The 26,579-nt window shown below is 46.0% G+C and overlaps 1 protein-coding gene across 1 annotated transcript in view; it reads right to left on the bottom strand.

Annotated features, from left to right (window-relative positions):
- LOC144120079 (uncharacterized) overlaps positions 1-22,567 on the bottom strand; it is a 75,350-nt gene extending 52,783 nt beyond the window's left edge. The window contains exon 1 of the mRNA XM_077652543.1: positions 21,812-22,567. Within this exon, the coding sequence (XP_077508669.1) occupies positions 21,812-22,567 (756 nt within the window). The remainder of the gene's footprint in view (positions 1-21,811) is intronic.
- Positions 22,568-26,579: the final 4,012 nt, after the last annotated feature.

Here is a 26,579-nt window from a genome sequence, read left to right as displayed (position 1 = left end):
TGGCTCAATATTTTTCTTGTGGTCCCCGCTGTTGTCCACAGGAGAGATGGTGTTCTTCGCACGATGGCAGCGGCAACGTTCGGAAGTGAAAGCTTCGATGGATGAAACGCGACAGCAATATCAACAGAGGAACACGACTTTTGTGCAACGTTTTCTTTTCTTTCTATCTGCCGTATTTTTTGGGGACTCTGTCACTCCCTCTGGGGTTTGGTCATGTGAACACTGATACAAAGGTAACGTTCCGAATGGCTATAGGGTAGGATGAAGCTGTGCGAACAATATTTCGGAATTCTCTGAAGCGATGTTCGTGTGGTACTCTTAGGCTGACATAGCAAGAAAAATGACGCGCCTGAATTGATCCGGTAGCCAACGCTGAAACCGCGAATGTTTAAATAGTTTTATTAAATATTGTCGCACACATCGCTCGCGCCGCACAAGCTATTTTAAAAAGTTGCTGTTCTCTTTAGGAATTTATTTCGCGATGAACTTTGGCTACGGGTAGCAGAAACAGCTGAACGGCTCCAGGGAAATATGAAAGAAAAACAAATCAAGCGAGATCCATCATTTTCACAAATTAGCTGAATATAAATTTTTGGGGTACTCTCTATAAATCTCTCTTATGAAGAGTTTTACACACTTATGAAAAAACACCACGCTTTCATGCGCTGCAAGCGTTGCGAAAACAACTTTTTCATTCCTTTAAAAACTAATAGGGCATCGTCTTCTCCGCGTCTACAAACTCGCCATTGACAAAAACTGCAAAACGTCGCCAAAAATAAAGTTAATTGGCAAATCCTAATTTATCGGCAACTAATACGCACGCATTTCTCACATAATGACGTCCGCCGCAACTAAATGTTTACTTCAGAAAAATTTTTATTTTTGTGAAAATAGCCTATTTTTAAGATTTTTTTAGAAGTGTTTGCTGAAACTACCGGTATTTTATTCTAGGAAATCAGATTATTTATGCACAAAGATGTGACATGAGGTATAAGAGGAACACGAACCAAAATAAAAACCATCCAACAAGAGATCACAAAGTGCATTCGTCTCCGGTTATGAATAAAGTAACGCTAGGCAACCAAATCGCTATTTAATAAAATCAACTGATGCAGCCCTTAAGACAGCTTTTTCTCCCGGTCGACCAAATCTTGCGCTTCAGACAGTTCATTTTCAATTTTTGTTTTTTCATGAATGATTGTAATAGTCTTATCGTAGCAAGGCCTACACTTTCCGAAATGATTGCAACGGTAACCAGGTCTCAAGGATGGGGATCTGTTAACCCCTGTTTGCGTGTTCCCTTCGTCTCCTAATAAAACGTCGGCCCGCTTTCCCTGTATTATGGATTCCTGGAAGCCTATCTATTGAATAATGCACACACCTTCGTCATTGACGCAATAATGGCTTAAGAGAGTGTGTTGATAGGCTTTTTGAGTTATATATTGAATAGTAGGAGAATGGTTGAGCATTTTTCCAAGCTAGTTGTGGGACTACCTCTCGCGCATACGCCGACTTGTCGTATATTTGGGGGCGACAGCCTCTGAATAAGTAATTTGTTAGTTGCGTTCGTCATGTTCTTGTGCCTTTCTGTGTGGCGTAGTTCTTTTGCTAACATTGTGGTGTTACAAGAAACAAACAAGCCACGTAGCCCAATAAAATCACTTGCGCTATGCATCGCCGGCTGCACGAAAGTTGCATATTTTAAATGTAATAGTATAATCGTTCGTTTGTATGTTTTTAGGCTTTCATATTCTAACTAGTCTAGCACGAACCTCTGCCCAACGGTGAAGAAGGCGATGACCAATACACCTCAACAGCCCCGCTTTATTTTTCTCTTAAAGCCTAAGTCATCCCGCAGGACCTGAGTGCATATAAACTCCAACACCTCTAGATTTGTACAACCTTGCACTTTCATACCGCTAGAGCTCTGCCCTTGCACCCAATACGCCTGTAAACCAACACCTCAAAATGTATCAAGCCTTCGCTACGTGAGAATTAGGGAAGAAGGCCTTACTCCACCCTTTTCCTTTGGAAGCAGTGAGGGTCCTGAGGTCATGCAGCTTGCTACCCCTCCAAGCCAGTCCGGCCACGGCTCCCGTCCACGCTCAGGTTCCACGCTGTTCCTCGTTTATTTCTCAGCGGAAGATATCGTTGGCAACCGCTTTTATTGTTTTGATACATATTTCCGTTTCCTGCTTTTCGCTAACAAGATGAACTGCGCTTTCACCGTCAGGATTGCAAAGCTCGCAGTCTGATCAAACGAAATTCCTTTCAGCGGGGTGTACAGATGTTGTTTTTTTTTTGTCTGAGTTCCACAGCCTTCACTGCGTCTTTGAAGCCTCGGTTTCATCGAGTAGTAGTGTTATTCATGACTTACAACCCTGTTCAGCTGGGTGCTTAATTTCGCGTTTTTTTCTCTTGGTTTCTGTGAACGGTAGCAGCTTGAGAGGCCCCGTCGCTGGTGTATGGATTAGAAATGCTAATATTGTTCCAATACAAATTCACCTGAAAGCACCACTGCCGAAACAATAGTTGAGATAAGAACGATTCAAATAACGCTCCGTTTTCACTGTTCATTCTTGCTAGTTACTGCTAATGCCTGATCAGCCAAGAAACTGTTTTGTGACTATATATTGCCTCGAATGTTTGCCGTGTTTGTTCCTTCTTCAAATCTGCCGCCAGACCACTTTATCGCTTTGTTTGCGACGCAAGACGCGACTAGATGTATCAGGCAGAGTTGATTCTACGTTGTTCCGGAATGTTCCGGTAACATTGCAAGCTTTATCTCGAAAGTTCGCTCTCAGCTTTGAATTGAGCACGGCCGACAGCGGCGAGCACTCGGTTCGACGACCGCCGAGCACGTTTGTCGCTTCGCCGCCGCCTAGTGATTCAATCCATTGTGGGTGCAAGTCAGCCCAATAAACAGTTTTCTTTCAGAAGAACTTTTGTCCGTCTTCATTGCTCCTTCGACTGCCGTCATCATTACTACGTGACAATATCTGCAATAGGTTATGCATGGAAGTATTAACGATAGTTATCGATGCGGAGGTTGCCTCGTTTATGCATTGAAATCGTTATTTTTCGATGGGCGTATGCTGACTATAGCCCCACTTTTAGATAGTTCTCAGAAAAAATAAACTCTGGTTTGTGCGTTTAAGATTAAAACTGGCCCCTAACAATCTGCCACATTAGCTCCCTATTTAACTTATGGGCGACCAACAGAACAATATGCCTGCATTATATAAGATCCTGTAGAAAGGGGTTCAATAAAAAAACTTGAAGTCTGCAGAGAAGAGCAGCTCGAATTATTATGTTCAGATATAGGCGTACTGACTCTATACCAGGGATGCTGCGTCTTCTTGATGTGCCCCCGGTAGCCGAACGTCGCTGATGAGCTGCGGCGACAGCATAGTGCTCTCGCGCAGCAAACTGCAGTGCTGATCTGTTCGTGCAGAGGCGGGTGCAAATCCCAGGCGTGGATATTTACATGATTTATTTTATTACTTGCATATTGCGCAAACCCACAAACATCGCGGCCATACAAGCGCTAGAAACATCCCAAGATTTTGCTCGCAGCTGAGACATCGGAATGGTGCTTTTTCCCCCAACATGAGTGGCACGTTTGAACGTCTCATCGCCAGTGAACGTCTTATCACTCCTCGTAACGTGTACATGTAAAGCGAGAGATTTGAACAAGTAGAAAGCGTTCCTTCTGAAACATTTTTCGAGCGACATGTATTTGGGCAGTTGAAACTTGGTAGCCCTTTTGAGAAACCATACAGCTACGAAACTGTTTCTTTCACAGCTGCATTCACCAGAATTCTGGCGTGCCACTTGGCTGGCTAATTCGAGGCTTTGCCATTCAATGGTCGCCACACCGCACCTTTCAGACGACCTCCACATACTGCACTTCCACGTCATGCCTCCTAGATTTGAAGATGGAAAGGAAGAAATTAGTGAAGTGGAAGCCTATTAACCAGTTAGCTGCAAGAGGGAAAGCAGATGAATTCAGGATATCGCTGCAGAGCAGATATTTGGCTTTAACATAGAAAGACTATCTTAATGTTCATATAATGAATGAAAATCTCACTGCTATAGTTAAGGAGTCCGCCGTAGAAGTAGGAGGTAGGCCGGTTCGACAGGATACGGGCAAGCTAACTCAGGAGGCGAAAGATCTGATTAAGAAACGTGAAAGCATGACGGCATCTAGCCCTAGAGACAGAACAGAACAAGCAGTGCTATCGAAGTTTAAAAATGAGCCCAAGGTAGCCGACAGAAGGAACTTTAATATGGAGAGAATCGAGCATGCTCTGAAGAACCAAGGTAGCTTAATAGTGGTGAAGAGGAAAGTAGCGACAGGTAAAAACCAGATGCATGCGTTAAGAGACAACGAAGGCAACGTCATTAGCAATTTCGATAAGATAGTTAATGTAGCCGAAAAGCTATACAGAAATCTATACCCTGCCAATCAAACGTGAATGAGAAAGACAGTAGCGAACAGCAATGCGTCATCCCGTCTGTAATGAAAAAGAACGTAAAGAAAGCCTTAGGAGCAATGCAAAGGAAAAAAGCAGCTGGTAATGATCCGGTAGCAGCGGATCTGTTTACGAACGCAGATGAGATTGTGGTAGAAAACTAGCCACCCTGTATACGCAATGTCTTATGACTTCGACAGTACCAGAAGCTTGTATGAACGCTAATGTTACCTTAATTCATAAGAAAGGAGACACCAACTAGATGAAAAATTACAGGCCGATCAGCTTACTGTTCATTGCCAACAAGGTAGTTACTAAGGTAATCGCTAATAGAGTCAGGGCAACCTTAGACTTCAATCAACCAAATATTGAGCAGGCTTTAGTAAAGGATATTACGGAGTAGATCATATTCACAATATCAATATGGTGATACCGAAATGCGCAGAACCCCTATATATAGTCTTGATTGATTACGAAAGAGCAGTTTACTCAGTTGAATCCTGGCAGTCATGCAGGCATTGCGGATTCATGGTGTAGAAGAGCCTTATAAGAAAACACTGGAAGATGTTTATAGCAACTGCAAAGATACCAAAGTCCTCCATAAAGTCAACATTAAAATTCTAATAAGAAAGGCCGTCCGGCAAAGAGACACGATCTCTCTATTGCTATTGAGCACCTGCTTACAGGAGGGAGAACAGTTGGGTATAAGAGTTGATGAAGAATTCCTAAATAGTCGGCGATTCGCAGATGAAATTGCCTTGCTAATTCACTCAGGAGTTTAATTGCAAAGTATGATCAATGAGTTAGACAGGCAGAGCAGAACGCTGGGTCTAAACATTAAAATGCGGAAAACCAAAGAATCGTTCAACAGTATAGCAAGAGAACAGAAGTTCGCATTTGGTAGCGAGGTGCTGGAAATGGTAAAGAAATATGTCTACTTAGGACAGGTAGTGTCCCCTGATCCGGATCATGAGCTAAAAAAAAACTACTGAATAAGAATGGGGTGGAACGCATATGGCAGGTTCTCTCAGATCATGAATGCCGGCTTAGCAGTATCACTGAAGGGAAGAGTATAGAACACCTGTACATTACCGGTACTCACGTACGAGGCAGAAAAGTGTAGGCTGACGAAAGGGTTCAGCTCATGTTAATGACAATGTAGCGAGCAATGGAAAAAATGATAGGTGTAACGTTAAGAGACCGGAAGTGCCAGAGTGGATGAGGGAACAAACGCGGGTTAATGACATCCTAGTCCAAATCAAGAGGAACAAGTGGGCTTGGGCAGGGAATCCAATGCTTAGGCAAGATAACCGTACGCCCTTAAGGGTAACGGAGAAAATTGCAAGAAAGGGCAGCGTAGCAGTGGGCTGCAGAAAGTTGGGTGAGCAGATGAGATTAGGGAGTTTGCGTACATACGGTGGGCGCAGCTGGCACAAGAAAGGGTTAATTGGAGACGTATGGGAGAGGCCTTTCTCCTTCAGTGGGCGTAGTCAGGCTGATGATGATGATAATAATGATGACTTAGCTTGAACGCTGCTGCGTTTGAGATACTATTCTATTTTATTTTTCATTCACCAGCTAATCCACTAGTTACTGCGATATAGCTAGCTCTGAGTCGTGGATTCTAATTGGCTGGCGGTCCTGATGACATCCCGTCGATGGTATTAAAGTGCTGCTCACAAAATATTGCGCATTTTTAACAGCTTTGTTTAATAAATCATTAAATAACAGTTCATTACTTGCAAAATAGATGGTAGCCCACGTCGTTGCTTTTCATAATAATGGTCCCAAAACTGTACTAGAAATCTACAGGCCTGTTTCTTTAACATGCGTAAGTTGGAAAACAATAGAACACACTATATAAAGTGCTGTGATGAAACACCTTTAGAGCAATAATATCTTTTCGAAAGCTCAACATGGATTCAGGCCTGGCTTGTGATGTCTGACTCAACTGGTAAAGTTCTCCGACGATCTCTTTTACTCTTTTGACCTCGGATTTCAGGTGGACTGCATATTTTTGGATTTAGGGAAAGCTTTTGACACCGGTTCTCATGCATTGCTGTTACATAAATTGTCTTCTCTCAGTATACGCCCTACAATAGTGGATTAGGTTAGAAATTACTTGTTTGGGCGAACACAGCATGTTTTTATATATATAAAAAGAACTAAATCAACACGTGTCACCGTAACCTCTGGCGAGACCCAAGGGTCTGTTTGGGGCCTTTGCTACTTTTAGTGTTCATAAATGACATTTTCCAAAATCTAGAATCCAAAATGAGGTTATATGCTGATGATTGTGCCATATATATGATTGTAGAAAATGATTGTGATGTTAGCAGTTTGCAGAGTTATGTGAACAAAATTCATGCTTAGTGCACTAAGTGGGGCTTGTATTGGAGCAGTGCTAAATGTCAACTTGTGACATTCAGCCATAAACGCTTTCTTTTGAGATCAGTCTTTAAATTGCACGGACCACTGTCTGAAAAGGGCCAACATTACAAATATCTAGTGGTCTATTTTTAGAAAATTTAACAAGGAACAGACATATTGAATACTTAACCTTAAAGTAATCTCTGTATGCTAAACCTCGTTAGACGTAATTTTTAGAAAGCCTCCTATAAAGTAAAAGAACATAACAAATGTTCGTCTGGTACTCTGATACGCTGGCGGGGTATGGGACCCTCAAAGCTCTAATCTTATAGAAAAGCTTAAAGGCATCCAAAACCGCGCTGAAAAATTTGTTTCTGGTAATTGTAACTACCCTAGCAGTATTACATTCGTTGAAGAGCACCATGGTTGGAAAACACTAGCACAGCGCGGATTAACTTCAAAATTAACTTTTTTCTGAATTTACTATGATCTCACAGGAATATATAAGAACTTGTGCATTTTCTTTCCCCACTTCATATCTAAACGATATGATACCGAGGTGAAAGTTCTTTAAATGCGCTTTCGTACTGAAGTCTACCGTAATGTCTACCGATGTCTGATGTCTACCGCATCATGCGAGGGCATCATGGGGGTCATGACGAAACATTTTGGTGTGTCCAGGATGAATGGAAAGGTGGAAAGCATAAGAACGGCTGAAGGAGCGAAGACGAAAGAGGAAAAGAGGAGGAACAGCAAGGGCGCGCGCGCTCTGGAAGACGCCAGTGATAAGGCGCAAGCTCTACAGTAGCAGCCGATGAGAGGGCCCGCGTCGCAGAACCGAAGAGCGCAGAAAGAAGACACACGAGTGTGTGGAGTAATAGAAGAAGGCGCGTGCCGGTCTGCAGCATATGTTGAGCGGGGAGGGATTATGAGACCATTGAAGATAGGAAAAAGACAGGATACGAGAGGCAGGCAGCAACGGAGTGTCAGAGATCAGGCAAATGATCCATGCTCTTGTATTCACGTTGGATCTATCATAACGTGAAATTTTATGCACTTGCATGCGGTAGCAAGCTAGCCGGGACAGAGTGCATAATAAAACTTGCTGTTCTTGTTTAGACATCAGCTGCTACTAAGTTAAGACCAGAAGTATTTGGTCCATATGCTTTCAGTGATATTTCATTGTTTTTGGGAAGTGCTTCTCTTGCGGAACACATCTCGCCCGTCTCTGTGTTTTTCTGGCCTTCTTACTGCACATGTGGGGTCTACCGCCCCCTCCATCGCGGTGAAGGATGTACAACACCCCGAGGATCCTCCCGGTTCCCGTCCACCCGCGGACATCGGTTCGCGGAAGCGAGGAAATACGTCGAGTGGTAGCGAGGACACAGAGCTGTACTGCGCATCAGGTGACGAGTCCTCGGAAGACAGCTTTCGACTTGTCCTGTACCGCAAGGCCAAACGAAGAATTATCATCTCATCTTCGGCGTCCAGCTCGGACACTGTGAAAACAGCTCCTCAGCGATGGCCTTACTCCATCCTGTTTGTGCCACAGACCGCTACCGAAAACTTGCGCGTCCTCAACAGGCAAGCACTCTCCGTGTATCTAGAAAACACCGTGCCAAATGAGATCAAGGATGTTAGGATAAACACTAGGCGAAACATCCTGGCAATCGATGTGATGAACCCGAGCGCACTGACCATACTACAACGTGTAACGCAGCTGGGAAACATCAAGGTCCGATCCATCGTGCCAACGAATGGTGCCACAATAACAAGAGTCATCTATGACATTGACAATGAAATATCTAATGCAGACCAACCAATTCTCATAAAACCAGCAAGCGAACACAACGTTATTGTGCATGTTGGTCGCCTCGGCAACACACGTAGTGTGAGGATAACCTTCAAAGGCGACTGCCTTCCACCCTACGTGAAGGTCGGCCACTTTCGCCATCAGGTTCGACCATTTATTCCAAGACCTATGCAATGCTTCAATTGTAAGAAGATTGGACATGTGAAGGGTGTTTGCAGAAATTCGGCCGTGTGCCCTCGATGTGCCGAACCCCACTAAGAAGACAACTGCAGCGCAACCACGTTGAAGTGTCCTAACTGTCAAGGTGATCACTGCGCCTCTTCCAAAGACTGCCCCCAGATCAAGAAAGAGCTCACCATTCTTAAACAAATGGTGAGAGACAACTCTACCGACAGAGAGGCCGCTGTCAAAGTACGGCGAAGACGACATCACCGATGAAGGTCTTCACGGCGGAAAACGTCAAGCTTTCAGGAAAAGTCACCTCGTCAAGCATCATCATCATCGGACGTTTCCAGCACTCCGAACAGCGATGTTAGAAGAGAGAAAACTGCCAGGTCCCTTTCCACAAAGGAATGGCAGCCACTTCCGCGTACACGACCGCCAGAAGAGCCGCAGAAGAAGCCGCCCCCAGTACAGCAAGGTGCTGTATCCGAGGAGTCGCGGAATACAGATGAGCAAGTGATAGCACTTATTAGGCCTTTAACGAATGCCATTTGCGTGCTGCTAAGCAACATGCACACACCGTCTGCCAAAAGTGCGCATCAAGTACTGGACACTCTGAGTCCGGTGCTTGCAACACTTGAGTAGATCATGGCTCCACAGCCTTGGTCTTTTAGGGAAGAGGTCCGACAAGCAGCTATTTTTCAGTGGAATGCCTGCGGACTCAAAGCGCGCCTTTCGGATTTCCGTCGCTTCGTGTACGCCAATATGTTTCCCATTATCGTCATTTGCGAGCCGCACTTATCGAACAAAATCAGGCTTTCTGGATATGAATCATTTATGTCGTCAGCTGTTTATGAAAACAGTAAGCTTTTGGTGTTTATTCGCCGTGACCTCACCTACACTCCTCAGCCTGTACCACCTAATGACAGTAATCAATATATATTCCTAAACGCAAGGAAAAATAATCTGGCCTTTACTTTTGTAGGCGCCTACATATCTCCGTCAAGTCGATTTGATTACAAAAGACTACGAGACATCCTTTCCTCAACTTCCAATCCCTGGGTCATCATTGGAGATTTCAACGCCCATCATACACTCAGGGGAAGTCGGATCATCAACGCAAGAGGCAGAGCTCTGGTATCTTTCGCCTCCAGTAATGAACTTTGGCTGCTGAATGATGGAAGTCATACGTTCTTACGTGGCTCCACGTACAGCAGCTGTCTTGACATGGCTTTCGTCTCACGAAGCCTAGTCAGACGTGCAGGGTGGTTTGCGGACATAGAGACGCACGGAAGCGACCATATCCCCACGTACATCAAGATCAGAGGATTGACGCATCCAAAACACAGGATACGATCCAAAGAGTGGACTGGCCTAAATTTCAGTCTATTATAGAAGAACACTGCGACGCCAATTCATCTTTCGACTTGGAAGAGGCAATCAAGAGCGTGGTGCAAGACACTATGTGTACTCTAACATGCTCCTCGAAACTTAATGATTTTGATGTGGAACTAGAACGACTACGAGCGATCCGACGACGTGCTGAACGAAGGTACCGACGTACGAAAACAATGGACGATCTACGGACCGCCAGGCGCACGCAAAAGAAGATACAGCGTCGGTTAGACAAGCTCGAATGCAACGTTGGGCTGCCTTCTGTGAGTCGCTAGATCCACGCAAGCCTTTATCGCAACTATGGAGAACGGTGCGCGGGCTGCGGACACTTCCCGTACAGCGATTCCCATTCAAGGCGCTTGCCCTCTCTAAAAAGAGATCGAAGATTGACGTGGCAGAGGATTTCTGCGCCAGATTATTCTGCCAACTCACAGCTACCAACATTCCATCGCCTTCGAGCAGCTACCCGCCACCACGTGATTTCCGGTTGGATCTACCATTCTCGATCCACGAACTTAAGGCAGCATAAGCTTTGTGTAGCCGCACATCAGCGCCAGGACCTGACGGAATTTCCTACCGAGCTCTGTGTCACCTGGGGGAGCGAGCGAGAGGAGTTCTTCTTGAGGTGTACAATGAATCTTGGAGAAATGGCACGCTACCAACAATTTGAAAGATAAGTCGCCTTGTTCCACTGCTGAAGCCTGGCAAGTCGCCGTTGGAGCTCTCATCATATCGGCCGATCGCTTTGGCGAGCTGTGTGGGCAAAGTATTGGAGAGGATGGTCCTAGGCCGCCTGGAGTGGTACTTGGAGTACCACAACACCTACCCAGATGTCATGGCGGGCTTCCGACGCGGTCGACCATCGATCGATAACGTCGTCGACCTGGTGACCTACAGTGAACATGAGAAATGCCGTAGGCGTCTCTGCGCATCCTTATCCCTCGACGTTAAAGGGGCGTATGACAACGTAACGCATGAAGCCATCCTCTCTGCTCTCGCAGAGGTAGGAGTGGGCAATGGATACGAAGCGATCTATCCATGCGATCCTTCTTTGTAAGCACCGAGGAAGGCCATACTTCTCTTCACTACAGCTACCGCGGCGTCCCCCAGGGCGGTGTACTTAGCCCCGTATTATTTAATCTAACACTAATTGCTCTCCTTGAGCACGTGCCAACCGCAGTCAGGCTATCAATGTACGCGGATAACATCTGCATATGGACATCTGCAGTAACACGCCTACAGTTGCGAGCGAGAATTCAGAGAGCCGCCACACAAACTGTTATCTACCTCCGTAATCGAGGCCTGGAAATTTCCTCCGAGAAATGCGCACTAGTGCCATTTACGCGCAAACCCATGGAAAACTACAGTGTAATTATAAATGGCCAAATAATACGACGGGTTCGATCGTACAAGTTTCTAGGTGTCATAATCGACAGGGACTTGTCATGGAGCCCACACATATCATACGTGAAAAAACGGTTGACAGGCATCTGCCACCTGTTCAAGTTTTTCGCTGGCAAGACCTGGGGAATGTCGACTAGTGCCATTTTACAACTGTACAGGGTGCTTTTTATAGGATTTCTGCGAAACAGCTTGTCAGCAATAAACAACACAGTCAAAACGAATCTACGCACAATACAAAGTCTTCATGGTCAAGTGCTCCGGACCTGTCTAGGCCTGCCTCAGAATGCTTCAACAGTGGCTACGTTAGCAATCGCTAGAGACCACCTTGTCAAGACCCACATTGAAATTGAAGTACTCAGGACCCATATAAGGCATCTAGCCAGGAATCATCGTCACCACTTAGCCTCTCTACCAGCGGACAGGCCACACACATCTTTCAGCCAAACGATAACTGCATATGATGAATCATTGCCAGCTTCTTTCACTCCGGCTGCGAGACCTTCGATCCCTCTATGGTGCCTCGCTCAGCCAAAAATCAACCTCGCAATACCTGGTATCTCAAAAAAAGCTGATCTGTCATCACCAGCCCTTAGACAGCTCACGCTACTATATTTGTACGAGAACTACCGTGACTCAACGCATATTTACACTGATGGATCTGTCCTTCCAAGCAGCTGCGCAGCGGCAATCGCCATTCCAGAGAAAGCTACAACAATCAAATTTAAGACGACCCACGCGACAACATCGACGGCAGCAGAGCTCGCAGCGCTCTTAACTGCCCTTCATCACAATGGTGACGAACCGCCACATAAATGGACAATATTCTGCGATTCGAAGGCGGCACTGCAGTCTCTACTGTCACCTCTGCGACGCGGACCGCACGAACAACTAATCTTCCATATTACAGAGACGTTACACTATATAAGTGATGCCGGCCATGACATAACGTTCCTGTGGCTTCCAAGTCACTGCGAGATTATCGGCAATGAACGGGCGGATCACGCTGCCGGCTCAGCCCATACTGAGGAGCGCCACGTCCCAATTCCTCTTTCTAGAACTGACGCGGCACGGAAGCTCCGCCTACTTGTTCGGCATTGCACCGAGTGGCAATGGAATGAGCCACATTTAAGAAATACGCGACTGTACTCACTTGGTCCAACATTGTCTTCGAGCGCCATCACAGCTTCACCGTAGAGACGCCACGCTTTTATATCGACTTTGGTTGGGTGTTGCCTTTACTAAAGCCTATGCCTTCTGCATAAAGATGACCGACACCCCAACCTGTGACCACTGCGGCCATGAAGAATCAATTGGCCATATATTGTGCTCCTGCCCGCAGTACAGTCCACAGAGGGCACGCCTTAGCCACGAACTTGACCAACTGGACGACCAACCGCTATCCGAAAAAAGAATTCTACAACATCGAAAGGACCTACCGTCGCAGAAGAAGGCCGTGCAAGCGCTTTTGCGCTTCTTAGAATCTACCGGCCTGTGTGAAAGACTAACTGGAACGCCTTGTGTGTGTGTGTGTCCCCATGTGTGCACTTTGCTTTGTTTGCGTTTTCCTCTCTGTCATCTTTCTAACCCCTATCCCCCATCCCCAGTGTAGGGTAGCAAACCGGAGACTCACATCTGGTTAACCTCCCTGCGTTTCCTTTTCATTCTCTCTCTCTCTCATTGTTTTTGTTGCGGAATTAATTCGTACGTAATGAGACATTGTCTCCTAATGATCATTTTCGATTACCAGTATTCACTTCTTAAGGCTCTGTTTGTAGAGCTTCCACTGTAATGGTCTTACGTCGATCAATTTTGCATTGCGCGGTTTCTTTTGGTAAACAGTGCATGCAGCATGCATAGTACAGCACTCACGCTCGATTTATGAGGCGTGACGTACGTCCATTAGGTGCGGTGACGTCTATGGCGCCGTGGTGTCTGCCAACGCGGGAACGGTATGTTGATCGCGTGACCTCTACGTGTATATATCATTCAATACAGCCACTAATGAATACGGTGTGCGCTTATTATTTGTATATGCACTCCTCCTCTGTTCGGGATTTCTTGTTCCGCTTTTGTTTGGAGACCATTTTGAAGTAGGGCCATTCCAGAGGGAAATACAACGTGGTTTTTTTATTTCAGAGGAATTCCTCAAGGCGCAGTAAATTTGTAACAAAAGAATGATTACTCATTGGCATCGACCCAAGCGAAATCATATAGCTGTTAAAAGCTATAGAGCTTCCACAGAAATTTCATCAAAAACAAGTCCTGGTTCTGTGATCAAACCCGAAACCATCGAATATCTAGGGCAGTCTGTCGACTAACTCAGCTAGCCAGCAAGGCTGGCAGATGGCGGGCCGAGGTCGTATCAATCAAGAGTGGAAAGCCCGTTTTTTTGCGAGAAGCTGGAATGTGGAGCAAATTTCTAAAAATGGAGCGATTTTTCAATAATTAGCGCTCATGCGCAGCCATAAGAATACTAATAAGTAATCACTCCGTAATCACAAATTTACTCCATCTATGGTTATTCCCCTAAAAGCAGATTTGAATATTACCGTTCGCACTTCAAGCTGTTGATATTAGAGGTCACCCTGCCGCCTCCTAGCCATCCTGGTTACCTCAGCTGGTACTTAGGTTGCTCCGCATATGCAGTGATACAAGGTTCTGCCCTCGCATCAGAACGAATTTTCTTCAAAGTCGAAGTCTCTGCGAAAGCTCTACAGCTTCATTTTTCATCCGTGCTGCCTCGCTTGACTGTATGCTAATGAGTAATGGCTCACGCAATGGATTAGAACAAAGCGTTTGCTCTTGCATTTAACTAATAAGAAGCGTCAAGAACGATCTGAAATTTTGCACTCCTAATGGCACTAGCTATATTCTTAAAAGTACCTAATACTTTCTGTTATAATAAAGCGGCAGTGAACCGAGGCACAGTAGCAATTTTTTCATTAAGTGGCCTTAGAATACCAAACAAACTGTAATGTAAACGAAAATTGACACACAAACTTTATAAATAAGACAGTCTTGACGCGCTGTCAGCTGTGACATTCCACAATAAATAGACAGGAAGAACCGAACGCTAAGATAATGTCATCCAAATAGTGTGTAAGTTTCCGCAGCAGTGAGTGTTGCACTTTCACTTAATAATATTACTAAATTTTAGGAAAGTACTGCTATAGAAGACGGGCAAATGCGAAAACTGCATTGCCATCGCGCAGCTCGACACTCTGTTGACAATGCTTATGTAAAACAACTTCCCGCTGTGTCGACGTTTCCGAAGCCTCTCTGATTATATTCTTGTCTTGCGTTTGTTATATCGACAAAATTTTAAACATTGAAGTAAAATTATTTTAATGCTTTCTTCTTAATGTTACTATAATCTCAACGCTTAACAAATCAAGTTATATGTTAAACACTTGTTAAACATTTCAAGGAAAATTTGCTTTATACAGTTTTCAAACTGCTATTATAAAGATTGAATCATAGTTAAAAGAACATCGCAAACATAATGCAAGCTCTGCAAACCAATACATTTATGACTGTTCTTACCGTAAAGATACTTTTCGACTAACACTACCTTGAAACTAAGTCTCGAAGACTGCGTGCGCAACACCATTATTTTGTGAGAAAGCTTAGAATATTACCCAATCTCCGCTATCATTCATGGGGCACACCATAGTAATGGCTACATGAGCTTGGGTCCATCAATTTGTTCAGAAGTGAGGGTATGAGGTGCATGTCTCGCTGTTCGCCCTTTCAAAGCGTTGAGTAGTGCACCTTCACAACTGGCATGCCTGCATGCTCGTGCATGGTTGCTTAATGGTTGGTTGCGTTAATGTTGTACAAATGTTCATCTAAAGTCGCAGTAACGTTATTGGAACGTGTAATGGTAACATTAAGGAAACGCTAGAAAAAATGGAAATTTAGAACATTCTATTACCATTTTAACTAAAAAATCAAATAACACCTGCGAATTTTCTGTGCTTCCTGGAAACTGGCAGCTGGAGTATTTTGCGTCACCCAGAGCACTAGATTTATGCAGTTATTGAAGTCATTCTTAAGCCTTCATAAAGCTTTCCTAAAAAATCAATAGAAAAGAAACAGAAACTACAGATTCTTCTTAACGCGTGCAGTGGGGCCTTGTTGACGTCGAGGTATTTTTCTTTTTGACAGCGTATTTTTCAAGAGTTTAAGAGGTGATGCGGCTGTTATTTCTTTTATTTTGCTATGGTTTATGGGGGTTTAAATCCCAAAGCGACTCAAGCTTTGAGGGACGCCGTAGGGCGCCGGATATTACGACCACCTGGGGCTCTTTACTTTGCACTAACATCGCACAGTACACGAGCCTCTAGCATTTTGCCTCCATCGAAATGGCACCGCTGCCGCCGGAAACGAACCCGCGTAAATGAGGTCAGCAGCCGAGCACCGCAACCACTGAGCCACCGCGGCGGCCAAAACCATTATTTTATTTCTGCAGCAATCCGTATCACAATAACCTCGAATTTGCGTCATGTAGAGTATAAATATCTAACTATAATTTGAATAGCTAAACTTAAATACAAGCCGAAAGCACTTTGCTAGTTTTAATCGCGCTCTTGGTTACAGGTCGTTAACACAAAATGCTTATAAATCATTTGAAATATTCATAGACTTCCATAACCCAAGGTGCACTTGTGTGGTTATCCTCTTAAAGAGACACTGAGGAGAACTCTATCGGATTTTTTTCGTTAGCAAAATCTGATAGTTCAGCATTTAATGGCTTTGTTGCCGCTTGTTCGGGAGCGAAATATGCATTTATTTTAAAGCAATTTGGATTCGAAGTTGAAAATGTTTTCCCGCCGCTCTGATTCAAACTCGAGAACTCTTGTGACGTCGAAGGACGGAGTGACGTGAAACGTGAAACGTGACGTAAACGCAGACTCCGTGATTTCTGTGGCTAGCGGTGCGGTCTAGCAGCTGCCGAAATAAAATCTGCCGCCGCCGCACGTTGAATGCATCTATCGGGGGTCGCTGCAGTCGCTTCGTTTACGTTTGCACCGGCGTCTTGCCAGCGTTACGATGGATCCCGTTCCCGAACCCGACGACGTAGTTCTCGCAAAAACTCCGGCCCGCATTTCACCGACCTCAGTCCCACAGAGCGTGCGATGCTTTTGAGGGAGCACGGTTAGGTTAGGCGCCGGCGGGTCGTTTCCCCCTTCCCCAGTGAGCAGCCGTTGCAAACTAAATATCATAACCCCAGTGCGGGGAGTCGCGAGGGGCCAGGACAAGGTCGGCGCGTTGCCCCCGTCGGAGGCTGGCCGGGGCTTTGGAGCCAACGGATTTTTATTCCTTGAACGGCGCGGGAGGGCCAAGTTATTTATTTTTCTGCGACAAAAAACGGTTGGGTTCACAAGGGCGGTCGCGTTTAAAGCTGGCGGCTTGAAACTAAAGCCGGAGCGCGACTCTTCAGCGTCTTGCGCTAGATCCAACAGGTCCACAGGATCGGGCTCTCTCGCCCACTTGCATGTGCCTTCAGATGCGTACTGTGAATGGATTAAATTAGCCGAGAGCTCGAAAAGAACACCTCCGTCCAACTGCTGAAGCTATTGAATTACGTCACAACGCGTACCTCACCGCGGAGCCGAATTAGTCTGGCCGGGCCGGCGGCGGCTGGCGCACTCGGCGCGAAATAGAGACATGCTCCAAGTCTCCGCCAGTACGGTCCGAGTGCGCTGAAGCCGCCGGACGCGTCGGCGGTCAAGCGCAGTGGGAGTATAGAGGGTCTCGCTTTGGCTGACGTGACGTCGCCGTGCAGCGTGCGCGTTACGCCGGAGCATAAACGCGCCTTAACAGAGCCTGCGGTTAACCGCTAACCAACATAATCTGTGGTAGCATCTATGGGAGCCACTGAAACCCCCCACCCACTCACTGAATAAAAAAAATCCTGCGCCGAGGCTGGGAATCGAACCATGGCCTGTGAAATTTAAGGCGGAGACGCTACCACTCCGCCACGACGTCTCTTTTTTTTTCTTTATTGCATGGAAGAACTTCTGTAGAAAGGAGGAAACTTCAATCAGACTAGTTCGCGTCTCAAGTTACCGGGGTGCTTAATATGAGCCCCCCATAGCCCTAACTCACCACTGCATCCCCATCAAAACATCAAAATTCAGGGAGGCACACACAAGCATCTAGGCACGGCAGCCAGCTTGGAGGTTCGTCGCGAGCAGCATATACACTCCTCACCAACGCACACTGTTCCCGAAACACAGATTTGGACGATCTTGGTGGCTCGGCATGTCTGTCCATCATACGGCTTTTCCAAAGACTGAATAGTCCCATCAACACAAACACGTCATAAGGCCCAACAGAGTTTTTGTCAACAGGCAGAAATCTAATAGTGTATGGTGTAATTTCAATGTCCTTCTTAAGAGTTCGCTGTAGTATGTCCCAAAAGAACATGGCATCACGGCACAGGATGAAGCAATGATCAATTGTCTCAGGCACGTTACACAGACGACAATTCACATTCCAGGGTACAAACATCCCCTTGTCATTAAGAAATGTCTTGACAGGCAGCGTCGCTGTGTGTAGTTTGAAAAAGAACGTTTTAGCGGCTGCCTGAATGCACATCCTCCTAACACGCTTTAGAACACTGATGTCCAAAGACCCCAAATAAGGCTGCCGATACAATGGTGTAGGGAACAAAGACTCAGTGAGAGCCTGGGTCATCTGCTTTCTCGAGAGGCTATACAGGTAATCTAAAGAGAAGCGCACAGTGAGAAAATTGAAAGTGTCAGCAACCTCCTTAAGAAATCCCCATAAAGTCCCCTCACGAGCCTGCACAGTCGGTGCGAATAAGTAAGGCAAATGAAAACTAAGCCGCCTAATGAGCACAGCTACCAGAAACGGGTCGTTTGCCGATTTGAAAAAGAAAAAACGGGAAACGAGTTGATGCACGAACAGGTGAACAAGGCCCACTCCACCACCCTCTAAGGGAAGGAACAAGTTGTCACGCCTCATCGGCTCCCGTTGAGAGCGCCAAATGAATGCTGCAAATATTCTATGTATTGCTTGCACCTTCCTCCTCGCACAATGCAGGACTTGAAGGACATACGCGAGCTTTGCAAACAAAAAAATGTTACAGACCTGTGCCCTCGCAAACACTGAGAGTTCCCTACCCATCCAAGCCTGTGTTTGCCGCCGTAGAGTTACAGATTGTGAATCCCAGTAGGCTGTACTGTTGCGAACTTGGTGCAGCGGAACGCCTAGGTACTCAAGAGGGCTACAGTTCCAGCATATACCACCGAACTGGCTTGGCCTAGTTCCCCAATGACCCAACCAAAAGCCTTTGGATTTCTCTAAATTAAGAGCCGCACCTGATACATCGCAGAACTGTTTAGTCAAGTTTAGAGCCTCGAGTACACTCTTTTTGTCAGAACAAAAGAGGGCGACATCATCAGCGTAAGCTAAAACTTTAACTTCACATTGAGCCAGAGAGAAACCGCGGATAGCTGCACTGTTAATTATACTGAGACAGAGGGGTTCCAGATATAGGGCAAACAACAATGGAGACAGTGGACATCCTTGACGAACAGATGCTTCTAGTGGTACTGGTTTCGTTAGCTCCTGATTAACAATAACCCTTGTATAGGAGTTCTTATAGCACAGCCTTATGCCTTTGAGCAAGACGTCACCAATATTTGCATACTCCAAGACCGCGAACAAGAAATCGTGCCGAACTTTATCAAACGCCTTAGCCAAGTCAATTTGAATCTGAGCTACTTGGCCTATCTCATCTGATACTGTCTCTAATACTGAACGTGCAATATGGATATGTGTTTGAATATTGCGGCCTCTAATACCACAGACCTGATGCGGACCTATCAAGTCCATAATGACGAGCTGCAGACGACTGCTAAGAACCTTGGCAAAAATTTTGTAATCAACATTGCAAAGGGAAATTGGACGATATCCCTCAACAGTTTTCAACCGATTAGTATCTTTGCTTTTGGGAATTAATATTGTGTGCCCAGAATAAAAAGTGGGAGGCAGGACACCCACATCATAAGATGCTTTGAAAACTTCCATCAAAACAGGCACTAGGCAAGGCGAAAATGTTTTATAGAATTCGCTAGTAATACCATCTGGCCCAGGAGATTTCTGGCTCTGCAGAGCAGAAATCGCTGATTGAATTTCATCCAAAGTGATAGGTCCCTTCCCTATAGCACACTTCTCATCATCAAGTCGAGGGAAGTTTCCGAGCAAGGAACTGTAATCGAAACCCTGACTTGGATCTTCGCAACTGCCAAACAGCTTCCGATAATAGTCGAAGAAAGCAGCAAGAATACCAGGCGCATCACTGTATGTGCAACCACCATACTGAATTTCCAATATTTCCTTCGCAAGAGCATTCTCTCTTTCATCACTCAGGGCCCGACGAGAAGGTTGCTCATCAAGAAACCTTCGGGACCTAGATCGTATCAAGGCCCCCTTATATCTGTCTGTCGCAAATTGTTGAAGCTGTGCTTTTACGTTATTAATCTCTTCGAGATAGGCACCCGGGCTTAACCTCTCTAGCTCATGTAGCTCCGTTAGGGTGCGCCCAAGCTCCCGAAGGTGGTGTCTCTTCAGGAAAGCAATTCTTGCTGAGGCCTCAATTGCCAAGTTTTTGATCTCCTGTTTAAACAAGTCCCACTTTTGAAAAATGGAAAGATCACAGCGTGACCATACGTCCTTCAAACAAGTAGGTACAGCACGCTGAAAGATTTCGTCTGAGAGCAGACAGTTATTCATCTTCCACAACTCCCATCGAGGGTGAAGTACATGCCGAGTGTACTTTCCTATCTGAAGAGACACCATACAGTGGTCACTGAAGAAAATGGGCCGCACCCAGTAGCCAAACACACTTGCTAATGCGTCAACAGAAACGTAAATTCTGTCAAGGCGAGCATTAGAGGAAAACTGAAAATGAGTGAAATGTATACTGTCGCCTTTTTCCTGCCCCACATCCACAAGACTATATTCAGAAACCAAATCGGTAAGTAATGCAGCACTATGGTCGTATCTCTTACATACCACTGAACGGTCCTCATCCCTACAAACGCAATTAAAATCTCCCAACAATATAATTTTGCGGTCCGTGCACAAATGTTCAACTAATGACAGAAAAAAAGGCCTTCTATCGCGCTGCTTTGTGGGGGCATAAACACAAATAATCCGCCACTGTACACCTGAAATTGTGAGATCACAGCATATAAGTCGCCCCTCGTCATCTATGCAATAAGACATGGCTGTCATCTCTAGCGTGTTCGCCAGGAATAGTATACAACCTCCGGATAAGCCTCTCGCGTGGCTAACAATAATGCTGTATTCCGACAAAAAAGGCTCAAGAGCAGCTGCTGTCTCTTCATCAGAGGACAACTTTGTTTCCTTGATAGCGGCTACACACACACTCCATTTCTTTAAGAGATGCCGTACCTGCTGTTGCCTCCTACGATTATGCATACCCCTAACGTTAAGGGTAGCGACTTGATATGCTGCGACGCTCGCCATTTTGGTGCCAGTCTTAACAAACGCCATCCCCTGGAATGTGGTGACCCGCCGCCAAATCGGCGGCCTCTCGGGCAGACATCGCCCTCCTCTTTAACACCACCCTTCCCGTGGCCTCTACACATTGTGCCTTCTGGTCAGCGCCATCGATACACACCTCGTCAGCATCTGCAGGACGTTTCAAAGGTGCGGTGCTGTCCATGTCTTCCTCTGAGACAGCCAAGGCCTCGGCCCACGAACCCAAGGGGAGCACATCACTCGCTGCCACACTGACAGCCGACAGAGAACCTGACACGCCAGAGATCGACGCCACACGCGTCTCACCGTTACCCTCCAACGACGAAGCAGAATCAGCATCAGAGGAGGATCGGCGAGCATTCACTGGCTGTATCGCCTCGACTGACTCCACAGGAGGCATATCCGGACGTTGACCTGTGGCAACGAGGTGTTCCTGTGCAGCAAGCACAGCAGTCTCTGTAACACTCACGGGGGGGCCCGGGTCCGACGGTTTTCGTCCTGGAGGCGTGGATGCTAGATGGCCAGTCGCTTCATATTCCGTGTTGTTTTGAGGTGTTGAAGTCTTCTGTTCCCCATCTATTCGATGCTCATGACTTAGTTCTCCGGTCGCGTCCACAACCTCAGACACATCCATAATGTGTTCTGATGCCACGTCATCTTCCCGCGACCACTGGCCTTGACGCAGCCTGTCAGCGTAACTCAAGACACAGTTCTCCGCAGTATGGCCAAATCGTCGGCACTGAGTGCATCGAGGCGTGCGACACTGGCGCCGGACATGTCCAACCCGGCTACATCGGAGGCACAGTGGAGGTCTCCCTGGGATAAGGACTAATGCCTGCACTCCATAAACATTAAGTGTGTGTGGAATGGTGCTAGCTGACACTCCATCCTTGAGTGTGAGGGAGAGTTCACGGTTCGCCGTTTCCATATGCTCCATCCCTGGGCACCGCCACTTTTCACGCTCCACAGACTGGACCGTGCCATAAGGCTCTAATGCTTCCACAATCCTCCGGTGTTCCATATAGCGGGGAAGCCAAAGGAGCTTAACCTTGACGTTCTTAGTATCCGGGTCAAACACCATGCACCGCAGTCCTTTGACAGGAAACTCCGCTTTGTTAACAAGCTTCTGTTTGGAAGAACTACTCTCGCAGGTAACCATCCACACGTGGCTCATTTGGTATTGACCAATGCACAAAATTTCCCGGAGATCCAATATCTGTGCGAGTGCGTCACGGAAGTCAGGTGCTCGGTACGGGCGACCCTTAAGGTCAGCATGCAGGAAAACGGTATTAAGGACAACATTACCGCTTGGCAATCGGGGAAGGACAACGTTGTACGAGTCCGTAGTGTCCTGAGACGTCGGTAGACCTCGGCCAACGGCCGATGCGCTGTTTCCAGCATGGAGCATGTTGAAGCACAGCCGCTCAGAACGGCTTCTTCCTCTTCTCTCCGCCACGACGTCTCAGGGTAATTTCCATGATAAATTCGCATCTAGTGAATGCACTCTACCGATGAAGAAATCTCCGCGCTTTCTCAATGTATATCCAGCTGGCCTAACAGAACTAGGTCATCAGCAATTTTTCTTAACTTCCTTGTACCTTGGCTCCCGTCCCTAATAAACGATTTCCGTTAAGTAGTTTGAAGTTGACTGGCACAGCCGGGAATGTTTCGCCGGATGAGCATCCTAACACACAAGCGCTCTTTTTACCGCGAACTACCTTGTACGATCACCGACCGTCGTGCCATCACAGTTTTTCATCGACCGTGGCGATCATCTGACCAGCCTTAACAGGCTCCCTCAAAGGTTAACTAGCACTTGAAGCGGCACTTGGAGTTGCTCTGCTGTTCGGCGCTTGTAAATCGAGGCGCGTCAAATACATCACCACGAGGCAACCGAACCTCATAAACGCGAAGCGCCATAAGAAATCGAAACTCTACTGGCCGCCTTTGGCGCCGCCAAGCATCGGTTTTCTTGCTTCCAACATTCAGGTTGTCTTTTGTCTGCCTTCCTTGTGCGATGAAAGTGCACTATTTGTTTTAAAACAAAACTTACTTCAATATCGAACGGCGCAACCTTCCTTTGTCAGCCTCAGAGATACTCGTCGTGTAGAAGTAAAAATTCCTTCAAGGTGGCGCCTCTTGTCCTATGACGTCGCCATGCTTGTACTTGCGAGATTGGCCTGCGGTGACGATAGCTGTATTTTGGTTCTCGCTATTTTCTACTTTACAAGAGTTTTATTTTCAGTAAGAGCGGCGTTTTTGTGATCTGGAGCAGGTATTCTATCGATACAAGCCAACTTCCGTTTCTCCTCAGTGTCCCTTTAATATACTTTTCTATGTGGAAATACATCGGTTAAAACATCCTCAATTACAATGTACAAAATGCGTTGGCTCCTACTTTAGGAGGCGAACTAATAACTTAAATATGTAAAGTAAACGTAAATAAAAGAAGAATCATTGCGCAGCAGCGCGCTTCTTGAAAATGCCCTCAGCAAACCACAGAAAAAGCTAGTGAGGAAGATGCTGATTTGTAAAATGATAAACGGAGATAAACTTATTTAAAATCTGTGTGCACTTATTGAGTCGCGGCAAAAAGGCTTCAGCGTTGCCTACGCTGCTCTGATGACATCTTTAATGGTGTCAAATGAAGCGCAAAGCGGGCTATAAAACACTGCAAAGATGTAGCGGTTAGGGAGTGGTTTCGGAACTGCTCCCATGGAAAGTTCACGTCATATCGAAGCGCGCGCTTTGTTTTTCACCTGCGTGGATATCGAAATTTCATTTCTTTTGAACTCTAGGATTATTTCGAGCGGGAATATTTTGCCCAGCGTGCGTCATGCGTTTTAATGTAGTGTGTATATTCATTTCTTTTGGACATTCTTTCTGGAGGTCAATCTGAGGTTGGAAATAAAGTCACTGGAGCGAAAAAAAGCACCGCCTTCGGTTCCTCTTCGAGGCCGTGACCCTCAATGGCTACTCTAGGTGACGTGGTCACCTTGATGTATAAGTGGTCTATGCTGGGCCGTGCCTGCCATCGTCTGCGCCATGTCCGCGCAGTGCACGGCTGCGCCGCAACGCGCGTTGCTATTGATGTCTAATTCTGAAAATTTCGCGTTCCTTCTGAGCCACTGCAGAAGAGTTAAGGATGTTCGTAATTTTGTATTTGAATGCGGGTCTCGGCCTAAACAGAGACACCTACTTTTCTGTTGTTCCACAAGTGGAAATCGGAGAAACGTGCCTTGCTGCTTGGATGTCATGAACAACAGCCAGGGATGTCATGAACAACAGCTCTTCTATTTTGCTTTCAATGTCGACTCCTGTATCACTTTAAGAATACTTCCAAGAACTAAATTTCGCGAAGAAATGCAGCTGTTCTTGCGCTCCCTTTGCCGCACCGACTGAAAGAGAAAAGTATTGTCTTGTAAATTTAGCCTTGGATTCTTTTAGCAGCGGTGTGAAGGACCTAAATATAGAATCATTGAAATTTTGAGAAGTAACTAGAGCAGCTGCTGAAATCTCCAAAATCAGCCAGGGCACAAAATCCAATTTACATCGTAAGGTCACCTAGTTTAATACAGAATCTTACTCACAGAGCCACGAAAAGCTCTGACTTCGGTTCTGCTCATTCTTGGGCTCGAAACACCTCACGGTGAGTGTATATATATATATATATATATATATATATAAGAGAGAGAAATATTTACAGGCGGAACGAAAACAAACAGGAACTCAATCATCATGTCTGGAAGGTTGTGCTTTGATTGAGTTTCTTGCCTTCAGCGGCTCAGCTGTCAGTTGTTAAAAGTCGCGTTTCTAGAAACAGCTTTGCAGTCTCTTCGGGAACAGAAACCAACAACGAGGAGATTCCTCCTCATTGTTCCCATTTGCTGGCATGCACAAAGTGCTGGTCTGAAAGACTTTTGTTCATTTGTTCTTTATTCTAAGCATTTCGCTATGCCATACTTAAGACAAATTTTCGCGAGCTAATCGTTTGCGATTCGAAAAAAAAAACAGGGAAAATCATTCGTTTACTGCTGCGCTATTTTCCACTTGTGATTAGCGTGCTCCACTCACTCATGACACACGAGGTGAAGAAAAAATGCCCAAACAAACCGTTTTTTGTTTGAGTGTCTTTTTCTCGCGCGTGTCGCAGTGTCTAGTAGCGCACAGCAATCAGAGATGTAAAACCAAATGGCATCTTAGAACTTCTTCAATAAAACCTATCGTGCACTCCACTGGCATGTAGCAGGTTACAGGGAGTGAATTATTGACGCTTTCAAATGCGCAGGTCAAAGTAGGGCTAACGCGTGTTTTGCCTTTTTACTTTCCGATTTACACTGCGCCGAAATCAAATTCACGGCCTAAGAAAATCACTGCGGCGCATTGTTACGTAGTTAAGGACAGGGCAATAGCATCCTTTAGTTACTGCCCTAAAAGCAGACAAATGTGACGCACACGCATTGTTTCTTTTAAAATGCGTGCCAGACTACTTGAGCGGTCAGCGCTCTATCTGCGCTGGGCAAAATATGGCGGCCGTGCCGGCTCTATGCCGACGGTCGCGGCTTCCCGTTCCATTGATTTTACCGGAAAACCGCCGCAGCTGCTATCCTGTGGCCAGTGTTGCGACTACTCCTCATAAGGCAATGTTTTCATCTCCAGCTGCTGCTCCAGATGTGGGCATTGAGCGTCTCTTCATGCAGAGCCATGATGTAGCGCGGGACTTGAAGTGCGTGGCGGTACACTTGTCCTTCCCCACTGGAATCAGAGGCCGCGAGAACGGGCAGGTGAAATCCGGTCAGGCTTTGATTTGAACTAAACTGGTTTAAGCGCCCAGGCACTGTGGATCAGGAAAGAGCCATGCACACCCGTACGCTCCCAGTATGTCCATATCTGCTTGGCGGAGTTCTGCAATTAACACCAATGTGCACCCGGGGTGAAAGATGTACACCAGAAAACGCTACACTTGGTGTGCTTGCTGGTCTGAAGTCTGGAGTGAACAGAGGATTCTAAAGAATATCTTACCGATTCATCAATGTCCTGAAGGACAGGCACAGTCGGAGAACAGAATGTAGTAGCGAAAGTGCATACTTGTTTTCCATGGGAAAAGGAAATCAAGAATCCTTCTCAATTTTACAAACTGCCAACACGCCCAGCACCCGGCGGCATGAGCTTGTGTCGCTCGATAGGCCTGGTGTGATTATTTCGTTCAGTGTTTGCCTTCAACGTGTAAAATGGTCTATTAATTAATCGATCGATATTTCAATCGACAACATAATTAAATGTTTCATTGATGAGTTTGTTGGTTGATCGACTCATTGTCTAATTTGGCGATGACTTTAAATATCATCTGATGATATCCAAGTGACGCTGGTCCATTAAGACCAGGAGGTGCTGCATATTAATCGCATGGCCGGCATGCG

Source organism: Amblyomma americanum, chromosome 2 (assembly GCF_052857255.1).
Source record: "Amblyomma americanum isolate KBUSLIRL-KWMA chromosome 2, ASM5285725v1, whole genome shotgun sequence".
NCBI classification, from domain to species: domain Eukaryota; kingdom Metazoa; phylum Arthropoda; class Arachnida; order Ixodida; family Ixodidae; genus Amblyomma; species Amblyomma americanum.
This window is presented reverse-complemented; position numbering and strand designations above follow the sequence as displayed.